At 40.6% G+C, this 26,546-nt stretch overlaps 2 protein-coding genes across 2 annotated transcripts; one reads left to right on the top strand and one right to left on the bottom strand.

Annotated features, from left to right (window-relative positions):
- Nucleotides 1-6,195: 6,195 nt before the first annotated feature.
- On the top strand, nt 6,196-10,758 carry LOC108681416 (transient receptor potential channel pyrexia). Its single transcript, XM_018170438.2, has 3 exons — nt 6,196-6,353; nt 6,716-8,060; nt 8,266-10,758. The coding sequence occupies exons 1-3, from the start codon at nt 6,337-6,339 to the stop codon at nt 9,829-9,831; spliced, it is 2,928 nt and encodes a 975-aa protein (XP_018025927.1). The 5' UTR covers nt 6,196-6,336; the 3' UTR covers nt 9,832-10,758.
- LOC108681409 (bis(5'-adenosyl)-triphosphatase enpp4) lies at nt 10,421-21,276 on the bottom strand. Its single transcript, XM_018170432.2, has 11 exons — nt 21,081-21,276; nt 18,946-19,068; nt 17,958-18,129; nt 17,061-17,567; nt 16,494-16,692; nt 16,041-16,140; nt 15,590-15,609; nt 15,372-15,473; nt 14,858-15,010; nt 14,226-14,346; nt 10,421-13,740 (listed from the first exon to the last, which is right to left on the bottom strand). Exons 1-11 carry the CDS (start codon nt 21,176-21,178, stop codon nt 13,635-13,637), a joined length of 1,701 nt encoding a protein of 566 aa, XP_018025921.2. The 5' UTR covers nt 21,179-21,276; the 3' UTR covers nt 10,421-13,634.
- Between the last annotated feature and the right edge of the window lie 5,270 nt (nt 21,277-26,546).

Genomic DNA, 26,546 nt, shown 5'->3' with positions numbered 1-26,546 from the left:
TTGTAATATGGCTTGATCCAGGAACGTAATATTGCGCATGAGCATCTAGTCTCCACTCAAAAATCATTACGGTGATGATAAAAATAATAAAAGCTGCTCATAATTGTGCCTCTTGACTTTTTTATTATTCTTGAAAAAGTTATTTTAGAATAATTTCATATATAATCATTTATTCATCAAAATAATTCCAAAAGTTTTTTCAAGAAAATTCAACAACATGCATTAGAAAAACCTAATTAGGATTATGTTATAAATGAAAGTAATTGAAGATAATATTTGTATGGATGTCTTAAATAAAAAAAGAAAATAAATACAAAATCTTCGACACGTGGAGAGAAAACTGATATTCTTCCGCGCCACGTTCGACATTCATGGTAGACTTTTTCATAATTGGCTCCGTAAAATATCGCACTAAATACTCAAATGCGGATGATGAACAAACGAAAAATCGACGAATAGATACTGAGAAAAAAATACATCAATATTATTGAAGGCATAATCGGAAGGTAATTTTGCAGAGAAAACCATGGGGTGGCCCAATGGTTAAAGTTGAATACCAAGATTAGCGCAGAGAGGTGCGGGTTCGATCCCCCAGCTCTGTGCGCCAGTTTCTGGTGAGAATCGGCAAGGAGGCCGGGCGGTTGAGCAAAGCAGAATTGAAGCAGTGAGTTGCGAGTTCAAGCCCGCAACAAGCTGTGGATGTTCTGCAATGTTAAGAATCGGCGACAGGCCTCCGGCCTAATAAACGCTGAAACCGCTATATTATATTATTATTAATGACCGTGATGCAACAGTGCTGTTGATTTGAAACAATGTTTTAGGTGCCATGTTTTTTTACCATTGTTGGGGAATTCCCATAGAACTATTGGTTTTGGCAAACAATATCGTGTCATCGGCGAACATGTGAACGTTTTTCCTCAGTCCCCTAGGCACAAACATGATGAAATGCCGCTTTCCGTCTTAGCATTGCCCTATTGGGGCGCAGCCGTTCGCCGCAAACTTTACTCTTAAATAAGCCCTGGAGCCAACGCCTAGCCTCACCATGCGTTAACTTTACTCAGCCTCAGAACTAGAAGCCCCAGACTACGCTTGAACTCCGTAATCCAGACAAGCGACACACTGCCGAAAGATAATAGCGCCGTAGGTCTTCAACCAATACTTAATTAAGCATTCTCGCTCATAAGCAGGCAGTTCTACATCCGGCTGTACCTACTCCGGCCTAACCTATTCGCGCTGTCCCGGCTAACAACCTTCTTGCAGCCAATGACTGGCTCTACCAGTACACTTGGACCGCCTTTCTAACTTCTTGCAACCAATGAGGTTAGGTTAGGTCCGCTCAGGTTGGTTTTGGGTGGAGAAAGGTTGCAGCTTGTTTAGGTTAGGTCTGAAGAGGTTTGGCCAGATGTAGTATGGCCAAGTTAACCTTTGGCAAGCTTATTTTGTGGCTGTGGACATCCGGCGCTTCGGCTTTGAGCACTTAACTTCATAGGCCGTTATGCACTCTAGGCTCTAGCGTTTTTACGTATGGACAGGAATATGAACCAAGTATGAATTTTGTCAAGGCTTGCCTCCGGCATGCGCCCCGCCCATTGACAAAAACAGTCCGAAGTCCGCTTCCTCATAGTCAAGACTTTCTGCACCCATTGATGCAGTTCTCGCAAATGATATTGACGGTTCACTCAACATGCAGTAGTAGATAAACATGACTTCCTGATAAACTTGTAGTTGTATGATATCGATGACTTCCTGATATCATAAAAAAATTATGTGTACCGATCAATCCACATTCATCAATGTTGCTAGCCGTTGTCAATTACTACTAGCAAATGGGTCACGTTTGGAAATATGCTGATTTTGATGCATCAAGTTACGACTCTCAGGTTATCCAATACTTGTTCCATTACGAATCTCCCCATCACATTACATAGAACTCAGGTGAGGCCAAGTCCAACCCACAGTAAAACAACGGCAATGAGCTTGGAGTAACATCATCGGCGAGGAAGACTTCACCACTATTCAGAAGTACGATCATTATGAAACAATCTACGGCCAGACTGACCGTGAGACATCTATATCAGCGAGACACGGCGGCTATGGAGAAAGATCGACCGCGGGCAGCAGGGATGCACGGGTACGCATCCGTGAACCACCAAATTTGTGTACCAATTAGCCCTGAAAGGAACGCCTAGCATATTTCCGTAAGGCCACCAATCAGCTCGGATTAAGCCATAAGTCAGTAACCAGCCCATGGCATCATCTTGCTTAAAATGGTAGGAGCTTTACGCCGCTTTATCACATCCATTGAATTAGATCAATCAGCCCACAGGAGAGTAGCCTGACGTAGAATGGCCCAGCATCGTCTGCCAATACGCGAAAAAAAATTACACCGCGTGGACGGAGCGCGCCGGAGCCGGCCTTATCTGTCCCAGGTGTCAAATCAGTCCACAGTCGAACGGCCGCGCGTCGTGGGACGGTAAATTTTGGAACAGAACTATGCTATCTGAAACCCAACCCCAGATGTTGTGAGCTAAAATTTAAGCTCCTTTCACACAGGACGTGAAATGCCGTATGCGTCAAAAAACACGCAACGGTATTTCACGTCGAACCTCAGCGGACATACGTAATCTTCACTGCTATTCACACACGACGGCTTTTAACGCACAGTCAAATTTGACGCATTTTGCCTGCGCGTGTTCTCCCAAAATTGCTGCGGCATTTGCCGCAACAGTTTAGCTTGCAATGGTATTGAATGTAATCTTTCACACTGTGCGGCTTTTGACGCAGCGGTTTTTGGCGCACATCCTAGTCTGGTACAGACAGCGGGTAGTCTGGTACAGACAACAATTCGTCGAAACTTCTGCTGACATACGGAAATAATTAAAGAATTTGACTTTATATCCTCTTAATTTTTCAAATAGTGTGAGAAATTCTACTTCTTGGGGTCTTAAATGTACTATATGGTGAATCCAGCACCGCCTTTCTTTCCTCCTTTGCTGTGTTTCATGCAGTAAGACAACATGAGAGCCTTCTTTTCTTTTCTTAGAGCAGCCACTTATATAGAGCTCACAAAGACTGATCACCACTTTCGGAGAACAGCATTGCAATACTGATAGATTAATAGGTAACAAGCCACCTGATGTGAATGATTGTGCGGTAAATACAGTTGCGTGTTTTTTTACGCTTGCGGCATTTCACGCCGTGTGTGAAAGAGGCTTCACGCAATTTAGCGAAGCCGCGGAAGTCACTCGTCAGCGGACGATAGATTTTGGAACAGAACTATGCTTTCTGAAACCTAACCCCGGATGTTGCGAGCTAAAAGTGACCGTCTGGTGATGCACGGCAGCAGGATTCATGCAGTTCCACTGTCGAGGGGTCGCTTGCCTAAGACCACCACTGCCGTAGATGTAATGGACCATCATGATTCCTGCCTTCCGGAACGTAGCCTTCAACACTTCTGGACAATCATATCTAGGCCGTGGCTTGAACCAGCCCTCGGTCGAACGGCCACTCGTCGAAGGACGATAAATTTTCGAACAGAACTATGCTATCTGAAACCTAACCTCAGATGCGGTGAACGTAAAATTACGTAATTTAACGATGTGTCCGAAAGTCATATTGGATCCGCGGCCTGGTGGTGCACGGCAGGTTCTATGCAAGGCCGGAGGAGGACAAAGCACAATGGTTCACGGCTGATTGGTGGATGTTCGGAGAGATCCAAGGCGTTCGATTCAGGGCTTATTGGTGCACAAAATTTGTGGTGCACGGCTGCGCTCCCCTGGCGAGCTGGGCTGGTTGGTCGCAGTCCGTTGTCCGCCAGTTACAGTTCGAGCTAAAGTCAGGGTATGAAGTGATGATTCGATGCAACGTTCAGTGGTGGACAACCATTACTCTCTGGGCTATTAGCTTCAGAATATGGTGGCGTAAAGCTCCTAATATTTAAAACAAGATGATGTCATGGGCTGGTTACTGACGGATGACTTGATCCGCGGCTGATTGGTGGTCATCCGGATATATGTATGCTAGGAGTTCCTTTCAGGGCTGATTGGTGCACAAATTCGTTGGTGCACGACTGCGTTCCCTAGAGCTCAAAATATTCAATGCAGAGTGATGTCAAGGGTCGGCCACGGATAGCAGGTTCCATTCACGGCTGATTGGTGGATGTCCGTAGAGATCCAATCATCCAAGGCGTTCGATTCGGGGCTTATTGGTGCACAAAATTGGTGGTGCGCGGCTGCGTTCCCAAAGCAAGGTGTTGCATTTTTATTTAAGTTCAATGTAAGTGAATCTGATGATTTTGCGGACACCAACTATTCAAATATAGATTTTAATGCTCAGATTCCAGTAAGCTTCAAGTTTAATATTAAATTCGCTAACTTTTAAACTTTCAAAATGATGGAAATTTGATAGAAGATTCGCATTCTACATCACAGGTGGGCAGTGCAACAAGCGGTTGGCGAGGGCGAGAGTCAGGGCGAGGCTAGGTGCAGTAAACAACCGCTTGCTTGGCGTACGGACACAAATAGCCTCTTCGACGCCTTATACGAGCGTTGTTCATGGATTTATGGAGTTTACATTGAATTACTTAACTAACATTCATTAAATTCTTATTTCTATATGTAGGTATATCAATATTTTTTATGCATATGACGACGGAAGTCAGAATATAGGGTCAGTAGAGGTGCGGCTCGACTTTAAATCGATCACCTTATTTACAACGGGAAGAATAAGCTTAGTCGCAAGACACCGCCCTGAGGTTCTAGTTTACCAAACATCGGTGGGAATGAGTGAGCTGGCAGCCACGGGCTCCTCAGTTAGATCACAAACCTAAAGCTCGACACGCTGCCTCCTAAGGGTATTTTCCTTACCTTCTGCACGTAAGATAACTGCATTTTACCTCGCTCCATTTGTTTATCCTTTTGAAAGATTTTACCGCCAAGGAAACTATTTAGTCTAATTAGTGTGCATAAATCGTTAGATTTAAATTTATCCGTGATATTAATGAGTGTAAGTTCAACTTTCTATAGCGGAATGGAAAAAGAATATGTATTTAAGATCTCAGTAATACTTAGTTGGTATATTAAGGCATCCTAATCTTTTATATTCCGCTCATCACATGGAATGGAAAGCTCTCGCTCAGGGCGCGCAAGATCCAGGTCCTACGAAAACAAATTACCCAGAAATCGGAGATCATTTGAAACGATCTGAGAGTAGACTTCGACTATCTCCTCTGGCAGGGCATCTCGAGTTCCTCATTTGCGCGTCAGTTCATTGAAGATAAGAAAGCAACGATGACAAATGTGTTTCAAACTGTGGAGACGACACGGGATCCCCAGAAAGTTGACGGTTACGTGGACTGCGATGTTGAACGGAAAACGGATGCACCTTCATATGGTCTTCGTGTTCCCAGAAGTAGAAGCGACATATCTTTTGGGAACAATGAGCCTCGTGATAGGTGAGTGGGAGTCATTTAAATTGTCACACAATTAAGTTTTCCCAGAAAGTTGACTGTTTTCATATCTCGGAAGGACTGTTGATTTTAATGCATTGATAATGATTAAAACTGACAGGTTAAATAATTCATTTTATTCCAGGATCAATTTGATTTTCATAACTTTTGCAAGGTGTAAATAAGTGTGAATTTGCAAAGCGACCGACAGCTCATGACGTTGTGGTAACATTAACTTATATTTAACTGAAACTACATTCGCGTTTAGTAGAACATTCATCAGAAATTGTTTTAAATTTCAGTCATCCCAAACTGTGTCACGGTATTTCCACACCCTATTCTTGGGGGGAGCATCCAGACCTCAACGATAACGAGAGTAAAAATTCGCTGGCCCAAAGATCGCCGCCGTTGCAATCGCCCTTACAACAACGGTCCGCTGACAGTCGAAGGAGCGTTCGCATCCGGCAGTGGGTACAACAAGAACGACATCCTAAATTAATCAGGTGACCAAATGATGTGTAATTATTCTGCATGAAACTGTAAAAATACAATGAATTGTACAAGCTTGAATAAGATGTTCCCAGGACGCAGTGACTCGATTAGAACTTTTCGAGGTCTGCGATCAAAATCGAAGGTATGGAAGACTTGCGCACTCGCTCAATAGATTATTCAGAAAATTGAATGCAACTGTTGAGCAACATATGTGAGCAATGCTGTAAAAAAGATTGAATGCTGTTTTTTTTTTTTTTTTTTGTTGAAGGTGGCCAGACTTGGACAAAGTACTATCGTCGGTCAACAGTAAGCCAACATCCCATGCGTCGCAGAACGGACCAGTGAACCAACCCGATCGGTCGACAGGAGCGAAGAAGGCATCGACTGAGCCTCAATCCATGCGAAGAGTTTCAAAGTAAGAATTTATTTATAATTAGCGTGTCGGAGGCTGGAAGGTAAAAAGGCAATAGCCAACGCAGGTTCATTACTTTTCGGTGTAGGATATCCATTGAAAGTGTCAAGAACAAATTGACGTTATTCAAACATATTTGAATCAACGTTATACGATGCGCCGACAGAAAGAAAACCTCAATGATTTTTACTCTGTAGGGCATCATCAATGCAAATTAAACAAAAACTCTTAAACTTTATTCAACGCCGTGTGCACCATGTAGATGAATGGCAAAAGAGGCATTATTTTATTAATAGATATAATTTTCAAGGTCACAATTCTTGACGCACATTTAATCATCTTATTTTCTTTTATTTGATATCTAGATATTCTCGTAATCGTCGGCTTAGCAACGCCGCTAGTCGCAGGAGGACGCAATGGTTGGCCGCGTCGTGCTCCTCAATCTCGTCTGAAAGTTCGGAGCATGAGGACTTGGCCTGCGAAATGGGTCATCAGGCGTGTTCAAGTGCGAGCAATGGGAAAGATCATGCGAAGTTAACCAGAGAAAGGAGACTTCGAGCACTGAGAGACAAACTTTCATCTAAAGGCCAGACTTTTGAATCGCTCGAGTTGTTGTCGACGAACAAACGAAACGAACTAGCAAGTCTTCTTCGCACTCGTCGCTCGCGTGTGGTGCTTGATGTTTGTCTATTGTGGGCATGCGTGTATGATGTTGAGCTCATATCTTATTTTCTAAAACTTGGGGCTAACCCAGATGCTGCTGACGCAGAAGGGTTCAGTGCGTTGCATTTGGCAGCAGAAAACGGTGATGCGCAAAGTATCGTTAAGCTCGTCAATGCTGGGGCTCAAGTGACCGGCCCATCGATATGGGACAACAAGAAGGAAGTAACTCCTATGATGCTCGCCGCTAGAGTAGGTCGCATTGAGACACTAAGGGAGTTGATTAATGCCGATGCAGACGTCAACACGGGACTCAATACAGGGAAGGAAGTTGCTTTACACTATGCAGTGCGAGCGCGTAGCATTGAGTGTGTTAAGCTCCTACTGGAATCTTCGGCCGTACCGAACCCTTCGACTCTCTACAGTGAAACACCTCTTCACGTGGCCGTCGGTGAAGGCTACGAGGAATTAGTGGCAGTATTATTAGAAGCTGGGGCTGACGTACGAGCATCGCGTGGTATTACCAAGATGGCCGCCCTTCATATAGCTGCGCAAGAGGGAAATGTACGGATTGTGAAGCGCTTACTTGATGCTGGCGCAGATCCGAAACAAACGAACTCCCGAGGACAAACCCCGCTGCATCTTGGTGCGCGATCTCAATCAGCCGATACCGTGCAGGAGCTTTTGAGGCACAAAGCTGACCCTAACGCCAGAGATCAGGACGGAAAAACACCGCTTCACGCCGGGATTTTTAAGGGTTCCAGATGCTACGAATGTCTTGAACTGCTAATACAAGCGAATGCAGACCCGAACGCTGCAGATTTTGCTGGTTACACTCCTCTTCACTTAGCAGCTTTGAACGAATCTTCTTATTGTGTTCAAATGTTTCTTAAAAAGGGAGGCGATGTATCTGCTAAAACAAAAGGAGGGCTATCAGCTCTCAACATCATCCTCAGGAAAACACCCACGGGCCTCTACCACCTGCAAGAAGTCCTCGATGCAGCCATAGACCACGACGACAGGGATCCCCATCGCGATCCCGAAACTCAGGTAACTATTTAACTACAACAAATTTATCGCAAATGAAGAAACATTTGGATAGATCTTGCTATAAAGTATAAAGCACCGAAATTTTAGATAGACAACAGATTATTTCTAGAAAACGATATTTTTACATCGACCACAGTACCGCTAACATTGAATGAAATTATACAAGACTCTTCCGTCAAGTAATAACCTCTCACTTGCTCAACAGACGCAGCTGGACTTCAGTGTGTTTCGAGGAGCCAAAGGACGGGAACCTGAGTGTCGGCTACTCACGTGCTTCATGAACGAAGGCCAAAGGCTGCTACTTAAACACCCTCTATGTGAGAGCTTTCTGCAGCTCAAATGGCAGCGAGTGAGGATGTTCTTCATAATTAACATAATATTTTACACAATTTTGACCTTGGCAATCACATTATACACGTTGCAATCTTTCACTTCACAGCCCATGTGCCCGAGTTTGTCTCATGAAGCAAGAGTAGATCCTATCCCCACTGCATATCCTACAACACATCAACCCAAGGTAGAGGTCCCGATGAACGCGCCGTCACAACATCCAGCAGCGTCTTTGAATTCATCGAACTTGACGGCCACGCGCATGCTGTTCATAGTGAACTTCCGTGTTGGGCAGACAACCACGGAGGAAATTGCCAAATGCTTAATGGTGGTAAAAGAGATCCTCACGGTCGTCATCTGGATCATGACGGCAGCACTGACAACAAAAGAGTTAGTCCAGCTTCTAGACTCGCCAAGAACTTACTTATCAACTCTGGACAATTTTCTTGTTTGGCCAATCATCATATTCACGTACAGCCTGACTATTTCAGGATATTACGCGGAAACACGGAGCGACTGGGAGTACCACGCGGCTGCCTACTTGATTCTCTTCACTTGGATTGAGCTGCTACTGTTAATAGGAAGGTTCCCTCTATTCGGGCTGTACATTCAGATGTTTGCTCAAGGAACCAAAAATTTGGGCAAGTTTCTGTTGGCTTACATGTGTTTTATCAACGCGTTTTCCCTTAGTTTTGGGGTGTTGTTCCACAATCACGACCCCTTCAAAAATATTCTATTGAGACTTCTACAAACCATCGTGATGATGACGGGAGAGCTCGAGTACGATGAACGCTTCTTCAAAAGTGAACAAATCCTTTACCCCGGAACAGCCCACGTAATTTTCGCTATGTTCCTCATATTCGGAACTGTAATTCTGATGAACTTGCTCGTCGGCTTGGCGGTTTCAGACATACAGGGTCTGCAACAGTCCGCAGGACTGGATCGACTAGTTCGACAAACTCAACTCATTGCGTCACTCGAGAACATTTTCTTCAGCCGTTGGCTATCGATGGCTTTGCCAAGCGGAATGCTCGTCATGGTGAGAGATCGAATTCTGTTATTACCTTCACATTACGGAGGCGTGTTATCGGTGTCTCCAAAAAACGTTAATGGATTCAAACTCTCCCATGATCTCCTTGAATCTATCCGTAGAGTTGCAACCTATCGGAACCACAGGACTTGGCGGCGCACAGCTTTCGCAAATTTTAGATCCATTAGCCAAGCAACGCAATACGGCCATGGAAGCCAAGAAAAAGACACAGCCAGAGGCATCGAGGCTGTGCACTGCGGTCTCGAGCTTCTTATCCGAGAGGCGGACGACAGCAAGAAGGAATCACGGCTCATCAAGGAATCGCTGGCAACGGTGGTGGCTCAGCTTGAAAAGATCCTCTCGAAGCGTAAAGATCAAGAAACAGATGTGCGACGGAGGGAATCTTGCTGATCAGTTGCAGCAAGTTTGATGTTATTTTGAGTTAGAAACAAGAGTACCAGTGCCATGAACAATGCGACTAGCATCGAGACCAGAAGGTCGAGATTATCAACAATTTTTCCAAATCAATACTCACCAATATGGGGCGGAAACACTCAAGTGGCCAAGCCGCTAAAGCCAGCAAAAAGGAGCAGCGTTGACATCGCGACTTTCTCATTCCTTCGTCACAAGACGCGAAGAAATAAGAAGGGACGAGCGAACCGTAACAGCCACGAAGACGGCCGTGCGAACAGGTCGCTTACATGGGACGTCGGCCTTCGCTCGATTGCGACAAGAAAATGCAAGGAATCCTGCCTACGCAATAACAACAAATTAACCCCACAACTACAGCATAGACAACAAATTAACCCTAAAACTGAAGCCCTCATTCAGATACCTCAAATTTTACAGCGGGGCGCCATGTAATCAAGGAACACGTAACCCTATAGCACTTGTGATTAAATTAGGAATGATTTTTGGGTCGTAGTTATGCTTTTAACAATTACTGTAAAAACTTTCTTTGCGAACGTAAGTAAGAACGAGGCGCATTAAAACAAACGAAAATAAGATTGACTGTATTACAAAAAAATATAAACGTCTTGTCAGCTCCATGGCCGACGGCAGAAAGGCACAGAAGCGAACAAAAGCTCGGTTCATAAAACCGTGGTTTAAAGCCCTGATGGAAAAATTTTCTTAGGTTCGAGCACATTTTTTTAGAATTACCTAGTACAATATTAGGTTTCATACAGAATTTTATTCAGATGTAACAGTGTCTTAAATAATATTGGAAAATAAAAAGTCATAATCTCTTGTTCGTCACTACTGAGCATGGCACACACGTTGCAAACACTTTATTTTAAGGTATATGTTATCATTGTTATGTGATGATTATATTGAACCTCTCAAAAAACTAATCGATGAATTTTTCAACCTTTATCAATGGTGATAACTAGGGAATAATTAATCATCCATTTGCTAAGATTAGAGGCAACATCATAGTAACATTGCGAATCCAGCAAATGATAAGTCCACACATACGGACCACCTGCTCGAAAATACTTATGGCTTCAATAATCCAGCGCCAATCGGTATAATTGAAATTAAAGTTATTGATAACTTCATATGAAGGAGAGAAACGTTGAGTGTGGTCACAAGTTCTTACTACTCTCGTATTATTGTCTGTATGAGAACCAAGGACACGAAATGACTAGACTATGGCGTTTGTTTCGATGCACCTGAATCTTCGTGAGATTAAAGCACAACTTAAAATAGGACACAGCAACATTGAGCTAAAAATAGTGAGAAGGAACAGCACATAAGATAAATAACTTAGCAGAAAGCACACAGTTGAAATGAAACGCATAAAGCAGAATTAAATTAAAAAAACAACACTTCGAATAGTAAACAAAACACAAACACACACAGTGAGATTGAACAATCCAGAACCCAAAACTAACTCAGAGAGTAGATAGAATCAAGTCAAAACAAGCTATATTAATAGTTTAAAAACTGTCGGCGAAGTTAGAGGTTTACATGACATCAATGACTAGTGTTGGAATGCTCATAGTTTTGTACCAAGAAGATAACGGTTCACCTGACATTAATGACTAGTGTTGGAATGCTCATAGTTTTGTACCAAGAAGACAACTGTTCACTTGACATCAATGACTAGTGTTGGAATGCTCATAGTTTTGTACCAAGAAAACAACGGTTCACCTGACATCAATGACTAGTGTTGGAATGCTCATAGTTTTGTACCAATAGGAAACTGCGTATAAGTAACCCAACATATGGATATTAATCAAGAAAATCGGCTCGCGCTAAACGTTATGTCAATAAAATTTAAGACTAAGTCAGATTATCGAAAAGGCCCCGCAAACTGGCAGTGTAGCCTCAGTACGGAAAAGATTCTACTGAATAAAATGAAACTTCTATCAACTTCATAATTGTTGACCATAAGAAAAGCTTGCTGTGTGAGCGGGACTAGCCAGAGTATTGTGGTGGCAAGACTTCGCTCCTTTATTTGAGCGCGAACTTCTAACAGGAACATGGCTCGTGGTAACCGCCAACTACCAGCGCTGGACGCCTATTAATTTCCGCTTTAAATGAACAAATAACACATTGATAAATTAATGGCCCATCCGAAAAGGCGTCAAAAAATGCAAATGCATTTCAGGCCAATTTTACAGCGCGCTAGTCACAAAAAGCAGAAGCATTTAATAGCGCATTTAAATCAAACTAACATAAGCATATATATTATCCAGCTCATCATATCACGGGTCAACAAAGACATGAGAATTTTATGCCTTATTCTAGCACGAGTTAACAATTCGTGCGCAAGGAATGCGTAGGAAGACTAGTGATCACAACCGCCGTGAACGACCGCACATTTCGTTCACTTTATGTCAATTGTCAACTGGCACAAACTGGCAAAAGGAATATAGTATCAACTGGCACTGATCAACATTATCGGTGGCATACACCGCTAAAGCCATCGTGGACCAGCAAGAGACCAGTAGCAAGGCGGTAACTCTTAATTTCTAATTGAAAATTACAAACTATTTCTTTCATTAAAAAATCTGGAAAACAACGTGCTAGAGAATTGCAAACATTCATATCAAGCTAAATAATAAGGGAAAAGAACGGGTGCTCGCTTGTTCATAGGATCACACGGTAATGCCCGGAACACGGCATAACACTGTGATGCTATGACACGGCATCGCATGGGGCGAACCAAAACACGGCATCACACGGGGCCGCCCAAACACGGCATCACACGGTAATGCCCAGACTTCATACAGCAGCTTAGAATACATTTTCGCAACAGAGCTGAAAAAAGAACATCGTTGATGTAATCATAAATGCATGTCGTCTGTATTCCAGTATTGCCTGCCATATAAAAGAAAGCATCGAGGAGCATATGGAACGCTGCTACCTCATTAAATGAGAAGAATCAATACAAGAACGCACAGATCAAGATATAAATTATGGCTGCAGTGGAACAATGAAAAATGGCCAGAAGCAGCGTCGATGGTAGAGAGTTAAAGTTGCACTTAAGCCATTACGGTTCCTGCCTCTAATTAGCCATATCGGAATCGGCAAAATTATTTTTCATTAAACAATCAGAAATTAGGCTGAGTTATATATATAAAAATGTTATACCTTCATTACTCATCATTTCTCTAACAAACGTTATACGTAAACGAACAAATTAGGAGCGCCAAGCCAAAATACCTAAAAAGTGGCGCCAATAGGAACAATAAACATACCTTATTAGCAAATGAAATACAGCAATAAATGACTTGATCAAGCATTTGCTCAGTTAAATGCCTGCATTAGAATACAAAGCACACAGCAAAAATAATCAAGTGATACAAATTCAATAATACTCAATTGAAGGCGTAACAATACTTTCCATCACAATAACTATGAGGTTTCGGTGTCAACTTTGCTAGGAAATTGGTACCAGACAGGCGAGGTTCCTTCCAGGAGTCAAAACAAGCTTGGGTCAGCAAGTGTGAGCAACTCGAACGCACTGTTTTAGCTAGGCGCCCCAACACTGAACTTGTTTTTCTTACTCAACACTTCCTAACTTTTCCTCCATATTTCCCCAGTCTTTCTCTCTTCGCCTGCACATTACCTCAACCTCCCTCGCTTTGCCTTCATACTCCCATAGCACTTCTCACTCAGCCTTTCCACTCCTCACTCCTCCCTCCGCTATCCCACTCTTCCATCCCTCCACACTCCTCCCTCCGTTATAACACTCCTCCACCCCTTCACACTTCCCAGACGTCAGCGCTGGACAAGAGTTTCTCCTCCTCCTCGAGCTCGTCCTCGGACAGCATGATGGCGCTGGGGCGCGAGTACCGCGCCACGGCGGGCCTGCAAATATTCAGCTTAAATGAAAATTTCTTTACATTCCAGAAAATAAACTATGACAAAATTTCCACGACAAATGAAGCAAGAAAAAAACAAAGAATCTGCAATATGATTTATCGAAATAAATTGATATCCGCCATGATTTCATTTTTGGATACAAGCTTTATTGAAAAGTGATAAAGAAGTTTTATTATTAAACTTCTGAAAAAATTAGTATGAAAATAAGAAATCGTAACGTGTAATTAATGAAATGGATATAAAATAAATTCTTACCTCCTGAAAAGTCTAAAGGGATAAAATTAGTTAAATAACAAAGAGACCATAAACGACTGGCTTTAATGAGCTGTTTTCAGCTGCAAACAACACGCATGCAGAGAAATATATTAATCAAATGGTAGTAAACCAAATTTATTGTAGCGCTAAATGACACTGTAAGACTAACTTGAATAATTCCTATAAGAACATCTTAGGGATAATTCAGGACCAACCTGTGGTCAGACCCCCCGATGAGGGACTGGGGGTCGGTGCGCAGCCTGTGGTGCTGTACACGCGGTTGCCGGAGCTTGCAGTACAGCCCTATGCCCAGCAGCATCAGTCCTACCACGCACACTGCCAACCAAATATAATTAATACCAAATACCGAATTACTTCTTGATTAATATTATTAATTGCGCATAATTACTACTTAATTTATACATTCATTCAGCACAAAACAGCATAAGTTGACCACCATATAATTAGACTTTTACATGTTCTGTTAATCATAAAAGCTTATTCCAGTAAACAGCAACATCAGCTATCAGCCCAGCTACGATCCCAGCAAAAGACGTTATTTAGAGGCCCATTTGAAGTGCAAATCAAAGGTTTAATATGCTTTATTCTGGAACATCATGGCAAATTATATGATTTTATGTAAGATGCCTAATCACGACACATTATCAAGGTTCATGATTGTAGTGAATCTATGATGAACACATGGGCAGAACAAAACACACGCAAATGCTGAACTAGATTCATTAATTATTTAAAAAGAACCAATATATTATTAGGTAATAATTTGAATAATATTCAGTTTTTATGGCATGAGAGTATTGCATGAGAACACTCGGGGAGCACAGACCCAGCACAAGGAAGGTCCTGTAGAGGAGGTAGAGCGTGGGGGGCGTGCGCAGCATGAGCTCCAGCGACTCCAGGGAGCCATTGTTGTGGGGCGTTGGCAGAGACAGCAGCGTGCACAGCAGCGGGAAGATGTCAACATTGCTGCAGCTTGGAACTGAAAAGTACATATTATTATACAATTGGTTCTTAGGAAACCGGTGGGCTTGGAACTGAAAAGTACATATTTTTATCAATTGTTTTTTAGGAAACCTGTGGGCTTGGAACTGAATAATGATTAGTTTTATACAATTGGTAACTGGGAAACAGGTTTACACCAAAAGTTTTCTAACAACCACCTCCTCATAACTAGACATAACAAAGCATTGTAATATTGTACATTATGACATCACATAGATATCTACAATAATTGCAAATTCGTTATCATAATGAAGAATAGTAAACATAGAAAGAATTTCAAAATGTTTTACATGTGCTTGCTAGACATAATAAAGAATGGTAATATTGGCAGGACTCACCCAGCAAGTTACTTCTGAACGAGGGACCCACAGCCACCATCAGAGGAGCCATCTCAGGGCAAACAGCGAGGTCATAACCGTGAGAGCCGAACGGTCTTGACTCTGAAACGCGATTTTTTCAGTACGGAAAGCAGGAATCCCTTATAAATGCTGGAAAAATACTCGTATTGACAATTATTTGTATATGTACAATATGCATAAGCTGTTATCATTTGCACCACTCACGCGCATTTTAATGCTAATGAACACCGCCTGCAGAATAATGTGTTTAGAACACAGCAAGAAAACATCAGCATGGAGCCGTGTGAAATATTCTTATTAAATATAGTGAGGAAAGTTTGTCTTAATGAGCCTCGATTGTATGTTGTCATTAAAATCCAGTACAATAAACGATGGTAATAAATATATAATAATAATATTATTACTATTATCAATAATAATATATATAGGTATATATACATATATATATATTGAAACCAACAATATTGACACATTTAATTGATAATGCATTTTTAAATCTGAATAAAAAATGACAAAAAAATCCGAATCTATTGTTTCTGCAGTGCTAAGTTATGAAATTTCAAATTTAGATTAACTAAAACCACATTTTCTAAGCTTGACAAATCTTGCTCAAAAAAGGTTTATTTCCTCAAAGTTTACTGAACTCACTTGTAGTGCAAACTCTCTGGCATATTCTCTTTGATGATGACACTGAAGGCATTATTTTTAGAAGCATTTTGGAGTTTCTCAAAAACCGTGTATGATTTACCTGGAACACAATAATAAGAATCAACACCTGTAGATATTTTTTGTGTACAGGATGATGCTTGAAGAGGTTAACATAATACATGCTTTTGTTCACCACTATTCCATGGTATCTTGAAAAGCTCATTTTATTAATATGGCAATGATGATATCAAAGACACTTGATTAGTAAACCGTTAGGTCCTCGACCTGTTCACTATAATAAGGTAGCCATTATAATCAACCTTATTTGCAAAAAGCTCATCAGCCTTAACAATTGAACTCCTGGAAAATGAAAACAAGAAAATTTTAAAATTATTCATAAAGAATTTTCATGGAACTGAATAACTCTCATCAATCAAGGTATCGCTCAATCACCTGGCTGAGTATAAATATGCAGGAGTGGCGATGAGCCTGATGAGGTATAATAACTTGGATCAACAAATGACTTCAAGTCGATCACGTTGGATGGAGGCACGTCGATCATGCCGTGATCGCTCAGCAAGATCAGGTTGACTTGGTCAGTGAGCTGTAAGGCTTTCATCTGGCCCATCAAGTATCCAATTTCTTCATCAATCTGTAGGTTATATTTTTTATCACAAAAACAAACTAATTTTTATGGGTGTAATGTTCTACACGCACGAACTGCTCTGCTCAAGGACCTGCTTATCAGCAAAGCAGATTGGACAAAATGATAAAGTGACACTCGTGAAAGTGTCATTTTTTCTTAAACATATGAACAGAGAAAGGTTTGAGAAGCAGCATAAACTACCTATGTAGAGCAGCAAAAAAAAAATGCAAACAAAATCAAGTTTTGCTACCAATATTCTCAAGATATAACACATTTTACAAAAAGTGTACCATAAATTTGAGGAACAGAATGCCCAGCGTGAGAAGAGCTTGTAAAGAATGATATAAATCTAGGAAAAGTGATATTATAGTTACCTGCTGTAGAATTCCTTTGAGTTCATCAGACTCAGTACCATACATGTGACCAATTGCATCAGGCTGGAAATAGTATAACATTACAAGGTTGGCAGGTTTACTTTTGTTCTGATCTTTAGAAGCTAAAGATTGAATTGCCAAGTTTGCTTTAGATTTTTCAGGCTCAGATGGTGTCGACGAATTAACATATTTTTCACTGTTAATTGGCACTTCAGTTGATGAAGGCACATTTCCATTGCTGATGCCTCCTACATCAGACGAGTTCACATGATCTGGTGGCCCTGATTCAACTAGCGCGGTCTTGGAAATTCTCGTTTTTTGATTCTTGAGGTCAAGTTTGCGGAACATTGTAGGGGAGAGAAGTGTGAGTGCCGTGTCTATGAGATCCAAGAATGTCACACTCGAGTTGAAAGGGACATGGTAAGTTTCTGATGAGTTGTGGTAGGCAATACCACAGCCTGGCCACATCAGGCAAGCACTAACTCCACCATGGTCTTCATTTACAACCTGAAGTGTGAGGAAAATTGAAGACAGAACAATCACACACACAGCATACAGAAAAAAATTTAAAAATTCAAATGAGTTTTAAACAATAAGACTAGAACATATACAAGCTCAATTCAGTTTGATTTTGCTGAACAAAAGAAGTTTTACTAATCATACAGATATTATAAATTTCTTAAACACCTGACAGACAAAATTTGACACTAAGGTTTTCAGATGTACGTATCATATGAAGCTTCCAAGCAACCCAGTCAGCAAAAGATCTCAATTATGACTACAAATATCAAAACCAAACCTCTCAGACATAGAAGATGTAACTCAACGCAAGCCCACAAGATTATAGGGTTAAGAAGTAAATTTTAGTCAGCCAAGAATATCATTGCAAAAACTTACCCAAATAGGTTTAACTAATTTATTTTGCAGGTAGAGTTCTTCATGTGTGCCATTTAGCATCTGATCAAGCTGGACATCATATAAAGGACTGCCAACCACACCATGGCTCTCAACATACAAACCTGTGGCCATGCTGAAGTGGTTGGGTAATGTGTTGGTGGGGTACTGATTCCTGAACATAAAAAGCATTTCTTACTGGCATCACGGAATTTCATGTAACAAATACTAGTGAATAATAGCAGGGATGGAACATGAAACAAAATTTAAATTCCACAATGGTGCAATATTGACAGGAATTTCAGCAGTAAATGAAAGATTCAAGAAAAGATTTCAGGACTTAGTGTTAAAATAAAAATGCCTAACATTTCTTGATGATAGCAATTAGAACATGCCGTGAGGTCTAGATAAAAGTACAAATCTGGATAGAAATGACCTCTGCATAATTTTTACAAAATAATCAATTCAAGCATTTTTAAAAATATCACATCAGAAGTAATGTCTTTTCTCCTAAGATCTAGGGCGGGAAAAATATATTGAATAAATAACAAATATCCTGCTGCTGTCAGCCATGCATTGGCATCTAATCATGTGACACACATGCAGAACCTGTTACTTAATTCCTGTTCCACTCATTTCTGATCTATTTTATTCCACATGGATGATGCTATGAGTATATGTCAAATATGTTATCTAAGAGAACACGATCTGCTAATTAAAAAATGTTTCATAAATGAATGCCAAAAACTTTGAGTAGATTCTTTAGATGCTTCACAAATCTGAGAGCTCTGCATAACTCTCAATATATCATACAATACGGAATATAGAGAAAAACATTAGCATTTATTAATTTTGCTTCTTTCAGTTTGGCAGATGTTGTATGAATAACATTTGAGTGATTTCAAATTCCAAGAATTGAACAAATAGGTCTATAGAATTAGGAATTGGAAAGATTTTAACACTCTTAAAATGAAATAAATTTAACACTTACTGGAAAATTTTAGGATGGCTACCATCCTGGAAAATTTTTTTGATATTAGGCAAATGAAACTTCTGCAGATAACTTTGGCTGAAACCATCCAATGAGATGACAAGGACACTTGGTGAGAGGCCACTGAAAATAGAAATTTATTAATAATCATTTATCTGTTTCATCATGGATAAAATCCAAAAAACTATCACTTTTGACCCTGTCATCCTATCATGCAGATAAAGCACATTAATGCATACCTAACTAGCTAAAAATTGATATCATTTAGAAGTATAAAAATAAATTAAATTGAAAGTTAAATAGGAACATTGAGGAAAAGCAATCAAAGATTAGCCAACACTATAGATGAACATGCACTCACAAAGTAACCAACCCTCATAGCATGTCTATATATTTGTGATGAGAAGAATCCTTGTTTTTTTTTTTTAAATATTTTGGTTCTGAAGGTACATATTTTTTTAGATTTTAAATCTTGCAAGTTGTAAGGTTGTAATATAGGTAGTTTATTAGAAATTATCAAATAGAAAATAACTCATCTAGCAGGAATCTTGATGCAGCTCTGACAATGTTGCTGCAGCTTTTCTGTCCAAAAATGACAAAATTCCATCCAATAAGGATAGAAAAAGTGATAGATTTTTTGCTTTTCTGTCCATAAAGGACCAAAAAGCTAAAACTATGGCTTGCAAAGTAAAGCAAAAGGATGTACCTAGGTATAATTTCATGCAAAGCAACTTTAAAAACTACTTGCAAAGTATATATTTTTCAATTACAAGATAAGGTTCTCAGGATCTTTGACTTGAGAAATGTTTCATGTTTTCTTTTAGACATTTTTTTTTAATTGTTTTTTTTAAAAACTTAACTTTTCTGAGACCTAAATATTGTCAGACAGGTGTTGCATGTGAAAGAACTTACATACTTTTTTTAATTTATAAGAAAAAAAATTTCTTATTAATTTTCATCATCTACACTAGTATCAGTAGTATGGTTGGAAAATTAGTTTTTCAGAGACCAAAATATGCTGCTTCAGCATCAGGATTGCAAGACTGGTACCTAATCTTTAAAATAAATTATTTTACAAACAGTAAGAAAAAAAGCATAGTATTGCCTGTGATTTTAAGGGGAGCGTCTGGGGCAAATTTTTATCTCAGTTATTTATGGATGGATCGATTTGAAATTTGGGATACATAGGTATGTAAAATGGAATTTTAAGACTTTTTTTCATGTGAATTTTTTGAAAAAATGAAATAAAATGTGAAAATCTTAGAAAACGGCCAAAAGGGGGTACTTTAGAAATCACATCTCCTCCTAGGATTTTCAAGCTACAACATCGAGACACATATCATTCAATGTATAAAGACCATATCTATAAAATGATGTATGCGTTTTTTGAAAATTCTCATTTTTGTGGGTGTGGGGGCATTTTTTGGAAATTTTACAATTTTACCCCCTGCCACCCCCCTTTTTGCAGAATAAAATCTAAACTCTAACGAAATCAGAAAAACGCGTACATCATTGTGTAGAAATCTTTATTCCACATCAAATGATATGTGTCTCATTGATGTAGCTTCAAAACTCTAGGAGACAGGTTTGCAGTGACAATAAGTTAACTTTTCAGTAGGGCCCAAAAAAGTCACACATGCCTTGAAAAAGACATTGAAGGGTGCAAGGTTGCAAGACTAGACAATATTGGAGCTCAATTTCTGTCAACTGTCAAGGATGGTGTGAACAACAGCTACATCAGCACAAGAACTATCCCATATGAGTGCAGGCAGATAACTGAAGCACAGCGTGTTCAGACTAGCTATTTATGTGTGCTACCGGTAATTTTGGCCTATCTTAAATGTTAAAGAACTCCACCACCCCTAACCACCCCTGGTGTGTTGTGAACGCATTAATCAACATACATAGATGGTTTTGGTACCGTTAGATGCGTCAGAATGTAAGCTTTAAGACGAGTATAAAACTGAAAAAGTCAAAATTTTTCATTTTGTCCCAGACGCTCCCCTTAAAAGTGACTTGTGAAATTATTGCTTATGCTTGTTTATTTTAATCCTACCAATGCTTTGTCAAAAATTACTACTTGGGCCAGGATCTGGCTGGGCATTGGTAATTAACCATTGATTCCAATGTCTTACCTGATTATGGTGTTTTCAGCCAAGCTGAAATATTGTAGCAACAACATATAGAATATTCTAGATATATTCTTTAAACTGACACATGTTTTTAAACTCATTTTATCTTCCACTTGGCAAATCAGATCCAATATGCAGTTATTATGTACTTTCTACATTAAAATAGCCAGGATAAATAGTAATATCAATGATTTTACAGTTTTAAACACTAAAATAAAAGTTATTAGACTAATAAATTACAATTATATCACTATAAAAATTAAAATTGTTCATATAATGCCAATACTCAGGAATCACTAAAAATCTGTAAAAAAAAGTATACCATGACTGAGAATCTACAAGGCTTGTCACAGTCACAAGTGAGTTCAACTGAGTTGTGTTACCAAATTTATGGAAGACATGCTGTGATAGAATAGAATAGAATAGAAGTGTCGCACGAAGAAATAGGCCCATGGCCTGTTGCCGATTCTTGAATATTCTGTGACTTGATCACAAGGGATCTGGCTTTTGGAACCCGATCTTTCCATAACTGACGATTGATTGAGATAGCTGCTGGACTTATTGCCTGGTCCATAATTTGCTAGGCATTTTATGACTGAACATTACTCCTGCATAGCTTCGTCTAGTCTGTTCTTGAAGGCGTTCATACTCGGAGCGTCAAACAATGCATGGATGTCAAATGTTGCATGGATGCGTTACAACGCAATTTTTTTAGTTTACAGCCGTGGCCCCTGGTGTTGGTTCTTGTTTCTAGTAATCCTTCTGGTTACTAAACAAGGTTACTAAAGATTAGCATAGCATAGCATGAATCAACGCAGATGATTAGGCCGACGAGGGAATGTCGTCGAGTCTCGTTGTCTTGCATTCAAACACAAATCAACTAAAAAAATGGCCACATGGCCACGTCAAGTCAAAAAAATTTGCAACACGTGCTCCCTAAGAGCGCCCAGCCCGATTGTCCAGTGGTCGCACTCTGGTGGGAGGCTCCTCCACATTTACATATAACTACGCATAACTGAGTTAAGTCGATTCTTGAAGGCATTCAGTGTTGTCGCCTTGGCAATCTCCGCTGGCAGGCCGTTCCACCGATCAACCACACGATGAGAGAAGAAGTGCCACCTTGCAGTAGTATTACACCTTGGTTTCTTTATTTTAAACTGATGACCCCTGGTGATCCCTTCCGTGTCCAGCGTGAATAAATTCTCCTTCTGGTAATAGCTATGAGTGTATTTGTAAGTTTTGATAAGGTTGCCACAAGTTCTCCTATATGCCATAGGTACTAGGAATGTTCATCCTCTCCAGGCGCTGCTCATAAGCCACATCCTTAAATCCTGGGACGACTTGAGTTGCTCTCCTCAAAACACCTTCAATAAGTTTCTTGTCTTTCTCAAAGATTGCATTAGAATGCTTTAGATTGCAGTAGAAAGTGCCAGTTTGAATTAGAATGAATTAGATTGTATTAGGTTATATTAGATTGAATTAGAATGCATTAGATTACATTAGGTTACATTAGATTGCCTTAGGCTACATTAGATTGCCTTGGGTTACCTTAGATTGCCTTGGGTTACATTAAATTGCTTTAGAGTGCAATAGATTGCGTTAGAACGCAATAGATCAATAGATTGCGTTAAAATGCAACAAATAGCGCTAAAATGCAATAGATCATGTTGGAATGTAAAAGATCACGTTAAAATGCAATAGGTTGTGTTAGAATGCAACAGATTGAGTAAGAACGCAATTTATCACGTTAGAACGCAATAGATTGCGTTAGAACGCAATACATCACGTTAGAACGCAATAGATCACCTTAGTCTTAGAATACAATAGAACACGTTAGAACACAATAGATTGCGTTACAACACAATAGATTGCGGTAGAACGCAATAGATCACATTAGACTGATTAGAACACAATAGATCATGTTAGAACACAATAGATTGACCAGTTTTTTCAGCAGTAGCATAACTAGCATTGGGCCTAGAGGCTGGGTGCACCAGGCGTATGCACATTGTGATCGAGTGACAGATACAAGCAATCAAACAAGCTAAAGATGAGCACGGTGATGGCAGGGCTGATCGAGCAATCTATAGTTTATGATAGGTCATGGCTGCCCAAGCCATAGTTTATGATCAGCCATAGTTTATGACCGTCCATAGTCCATGGACGCCAATTCAAAATCAAGGTGGCTGATGGAGAGCTTGAAAAAATGCCAATATCTCGAGCTGAAAGGCCCTACTTTACAGCCTTGGGCAGTTCACAGTTGGGCTACTAGGCTAGCTGCTAGCTCTACTTATAGGACTTGGAAATGAACTTGGGATGGGCAGCCAAAAAATATCCTCTTTGGCCACTATTGCACAGTGAGTGATGAGGCCACTGTGAGTCTGTGCAGAGAGTGGATGAATATTACAAGATCTTTGGCGATGCTTCAATAGCAAAATTTGCTACTTCAGAAGATCTTGCCGACACATTTAGATTGAAATTTTTGCATTTAATATATTTGTCAGTCTTTGGCCAACAATTTAGAAAAAATTAAGGTTTCCGGTACATTGGATGGATCAGGGTGCAGTGAAACTTGTCCTGAAATCAGTTCCGATGAGTTCCCACTAAAATATACTACGCAAATGTAAACAACAACAACAAGTTTGCGATTGCGTAGTTGAGCGTGTTGCAGTCACATGTTGAGCGTGTTGCAGTCACATTAGAGCAGTTAGACTGCGTTATCACATGTTCAGTAGACACTTGCTTTCATTGCTCTGCGTAAATAGCTTTTCATTAAAAATTTCCCGGGGAGGCTGCCAACGTATCTTGAAAATGGTTGGCGACGCTTTGGGCCTAAAAACCCATATATTGGCAATGCTGCTTCCACCCTCTACACCCTGGTGATGAGGCATATGCAATATCAATATAAATTATACAATACTAACTTACTAAGAAAATTATATATGGTCTATACCATAGTGACAAACCAGAGAGTTTTTAGAATCAGTTCATTTTTAATTTCCTCATTTACCCAAGATGCAAAACAATTTCTTATGTATGATGATGCTGGTATCCAGGATACTTTACTGGTCTACTTATAGGACTCAAAAATGAACTTGAGGGAGAGTCTAAAAAACTCTCTGCTTTGCCACTATGGTCTATACTCTATAGGCAGAATAGGCTATAGATTGTAATACCTACTAATAAACAATACGTAATTTCAAATCGTAAATGCTTGAGTTTAGACTTTAGACTGAGGTTGCAACTTGCAAACCACATCCTCACCTGGCTCATTGCTTATTCAACAATATAGGTGCCAGGCATAGTGGCAAACCAGAGCTTTTTTAGAATCAGTTCATTTTTAATTTCCTCATTTACTCAAGATTTAAACCAATTTCTTAAGTATGATAATGCTGGTATCCAGGATACTTTACTGGTCTACTTATAGGACTCAAAAATGAACTTGAGGGAGAGTCTAAAAAACTCTCTGCTTTGCCACTATGGTGCCAGGTGGTGGTGGTTACGGCCCTTATGGGTTGAAGGTGAGGAAGCAGACACGTTGACCACTTGTTTCACCTGGACTCATCAATGATTAGGTAGTTATTTCAAGTTTCACCATATCAGGCATATCTGGCCTCATTTCACTCTCACAGGACACACTCAGACACAGGAGACCATCTTCAGATTGTTGTCATTTGTTGACAGTTTTCATAATGAGAAGTGGCAATTGGCAGTTTCTTATTTAATATGTTACAATTCACTTGCTATAAGCCTTAGAGCCAAGACGTCTATATAGCCTATATAGACGACCAAAACTGGTCGTCTAGCTACCTTATAGTCTATAAGGTAGCTAGACGACCAGTTTTGGTAATAAACGTAGCAGTTGCTTTCATAATGGAGCGCTGGACTCTTCTAAGGAAATTGCCTAGGCTCCACCAAGGACAAGGAGCACACACACAGTTGTGTGAGGGACTCCCACTCCCAGGGCATGAATACTTGAGACCATCTCCTGTCTAACTAGATCGTATTGAACACACGCAAGGAGAAAGTGTTTGATAGTTTCTTCAGTCCCACAATGAAGGCACATGGGTCTGGGACTGATGGGAGAGTCAGCCATGCCGAAACGATGGAGGTAGGAAGTAAGAACGAACCCCAACATGACCAAGACAAAGGCGGGTTAAAACTACTGTGACACGGCGATATTGACTTGCACCCATGGGACAGGAGACAACCCAGAGCGGACAGAAGCAAGATGTTGGCCCTTTCCTTCATTCAACAATATATAGGCTCTACAATATATTTTAAATGTCGATATGATTCGGCACTAAAAGTTTCACAAATTGTCAGTTGTCATTGATCTTTAACTCCAGTCATTGCAGTCAACGATTTATGGAAGCCCTGAACCTGAAGATTTGTCAAATGTAGCCCTACAAGGCTACAAGCAACAAGGCTACAACACTAACGACAGGAAGGATAGCCGGGGTTGTTACTGGCGGGACAGGATGATAAACAATACTACTTACTTGGTTACTTGGTTAAGATGCGGCGCGTCACCGACTGAAGTATTGGTGCCCCCATTCAGCATCTTCGTGGATTACTAAATTTTGTCAAGCATGTTGGTGTCTTGGAGGTACTTGATAATTATATCAGCAGGAAATTCAGGGGCTATGAGCGAGGACAGGCTGAAGGAGACTCCGAGGCGGATGCAAGCAGCTTTCAGTTGGTTGCGATGAGGAGACAGTGCAGGGCAGTTAATGAAGAGGTGGTCAAGAGTGAGCCGGCATTGACATGAGGAGCACTGGTATGGGGGTGAGCTTGTGAAGTGATGGCCATGCGTCAGTAGGCAGACTCCCAGTCGAATCCGTGTGATGGCAACTTGATGTGGACGAGGAAGGGAATGTTGGGCTAGTGGGCCCAGTATTTGCTTGAAAGATGTGAGTTCTTGCGGTTGTGCAGACCATGCTCTTTGCCATTTAGTGTGAAACGTTTGAGTGATGAGTTGTTTGGTGTCAGCAGAGCAGAGGGGCACCTGTGTGATCTGGGTGAGATCCAGTGAGGAGCGGGCCAGCCTGTCGGCAGCTTCATTGCCTTTTATACCAACGTGGCCAGGGACCCACTCCAGGGAAAATTTGTTTGGAGTGAGAGTCATGAGAAGGCTCTGGATCCATGGCACCAGGTGATGTCTGGAGGGGCGGGCTGATCGAAGGCAGGCAATGCAGGCAAGGGAGTCTGTGAATATGACAAATTTGCCAGGTTTTTCAGCGGCAAATTTTATTGCAAAGTAGATAGCGTACAGCTCTGCTGAGAAGACTGATGTAGCCGTTGGTAGACGGGCTTTGATTTGAAATGAAGAGCTGTGGATTCCACATCCTGATTTATTGTCTTTTGTGGAGCCATCAGTGTAGATTTCGTGGTGGGTAGGGTATGTGTGATTCAGAAGGTCTTTGAAAGCTTGCTGCCATTGTTCAGGAGAGGTTGTTTCTTTGCGTT

Source organism: Hyalella azteca, unplaced genomic scaffold, assembly GCF_000764305.2.
Source record: "Hyalella azteca isolate HAZT.00-mixed unplaced genomic scaffold, Hazt_2.0.2 contig3778, whole genome shotgun sequence".
Taxonomy (NCBI): Eukaryota; Metazoa; Arthropoda; class Malacostraca; order Amphipoda; family Hyalellidae; genus Hyalella; species Hyalella azteca.
Note: the sequence above shows the minus strand (reverse complement) of the source record. Positions and strands in the feature narration are given on the sequence as shown.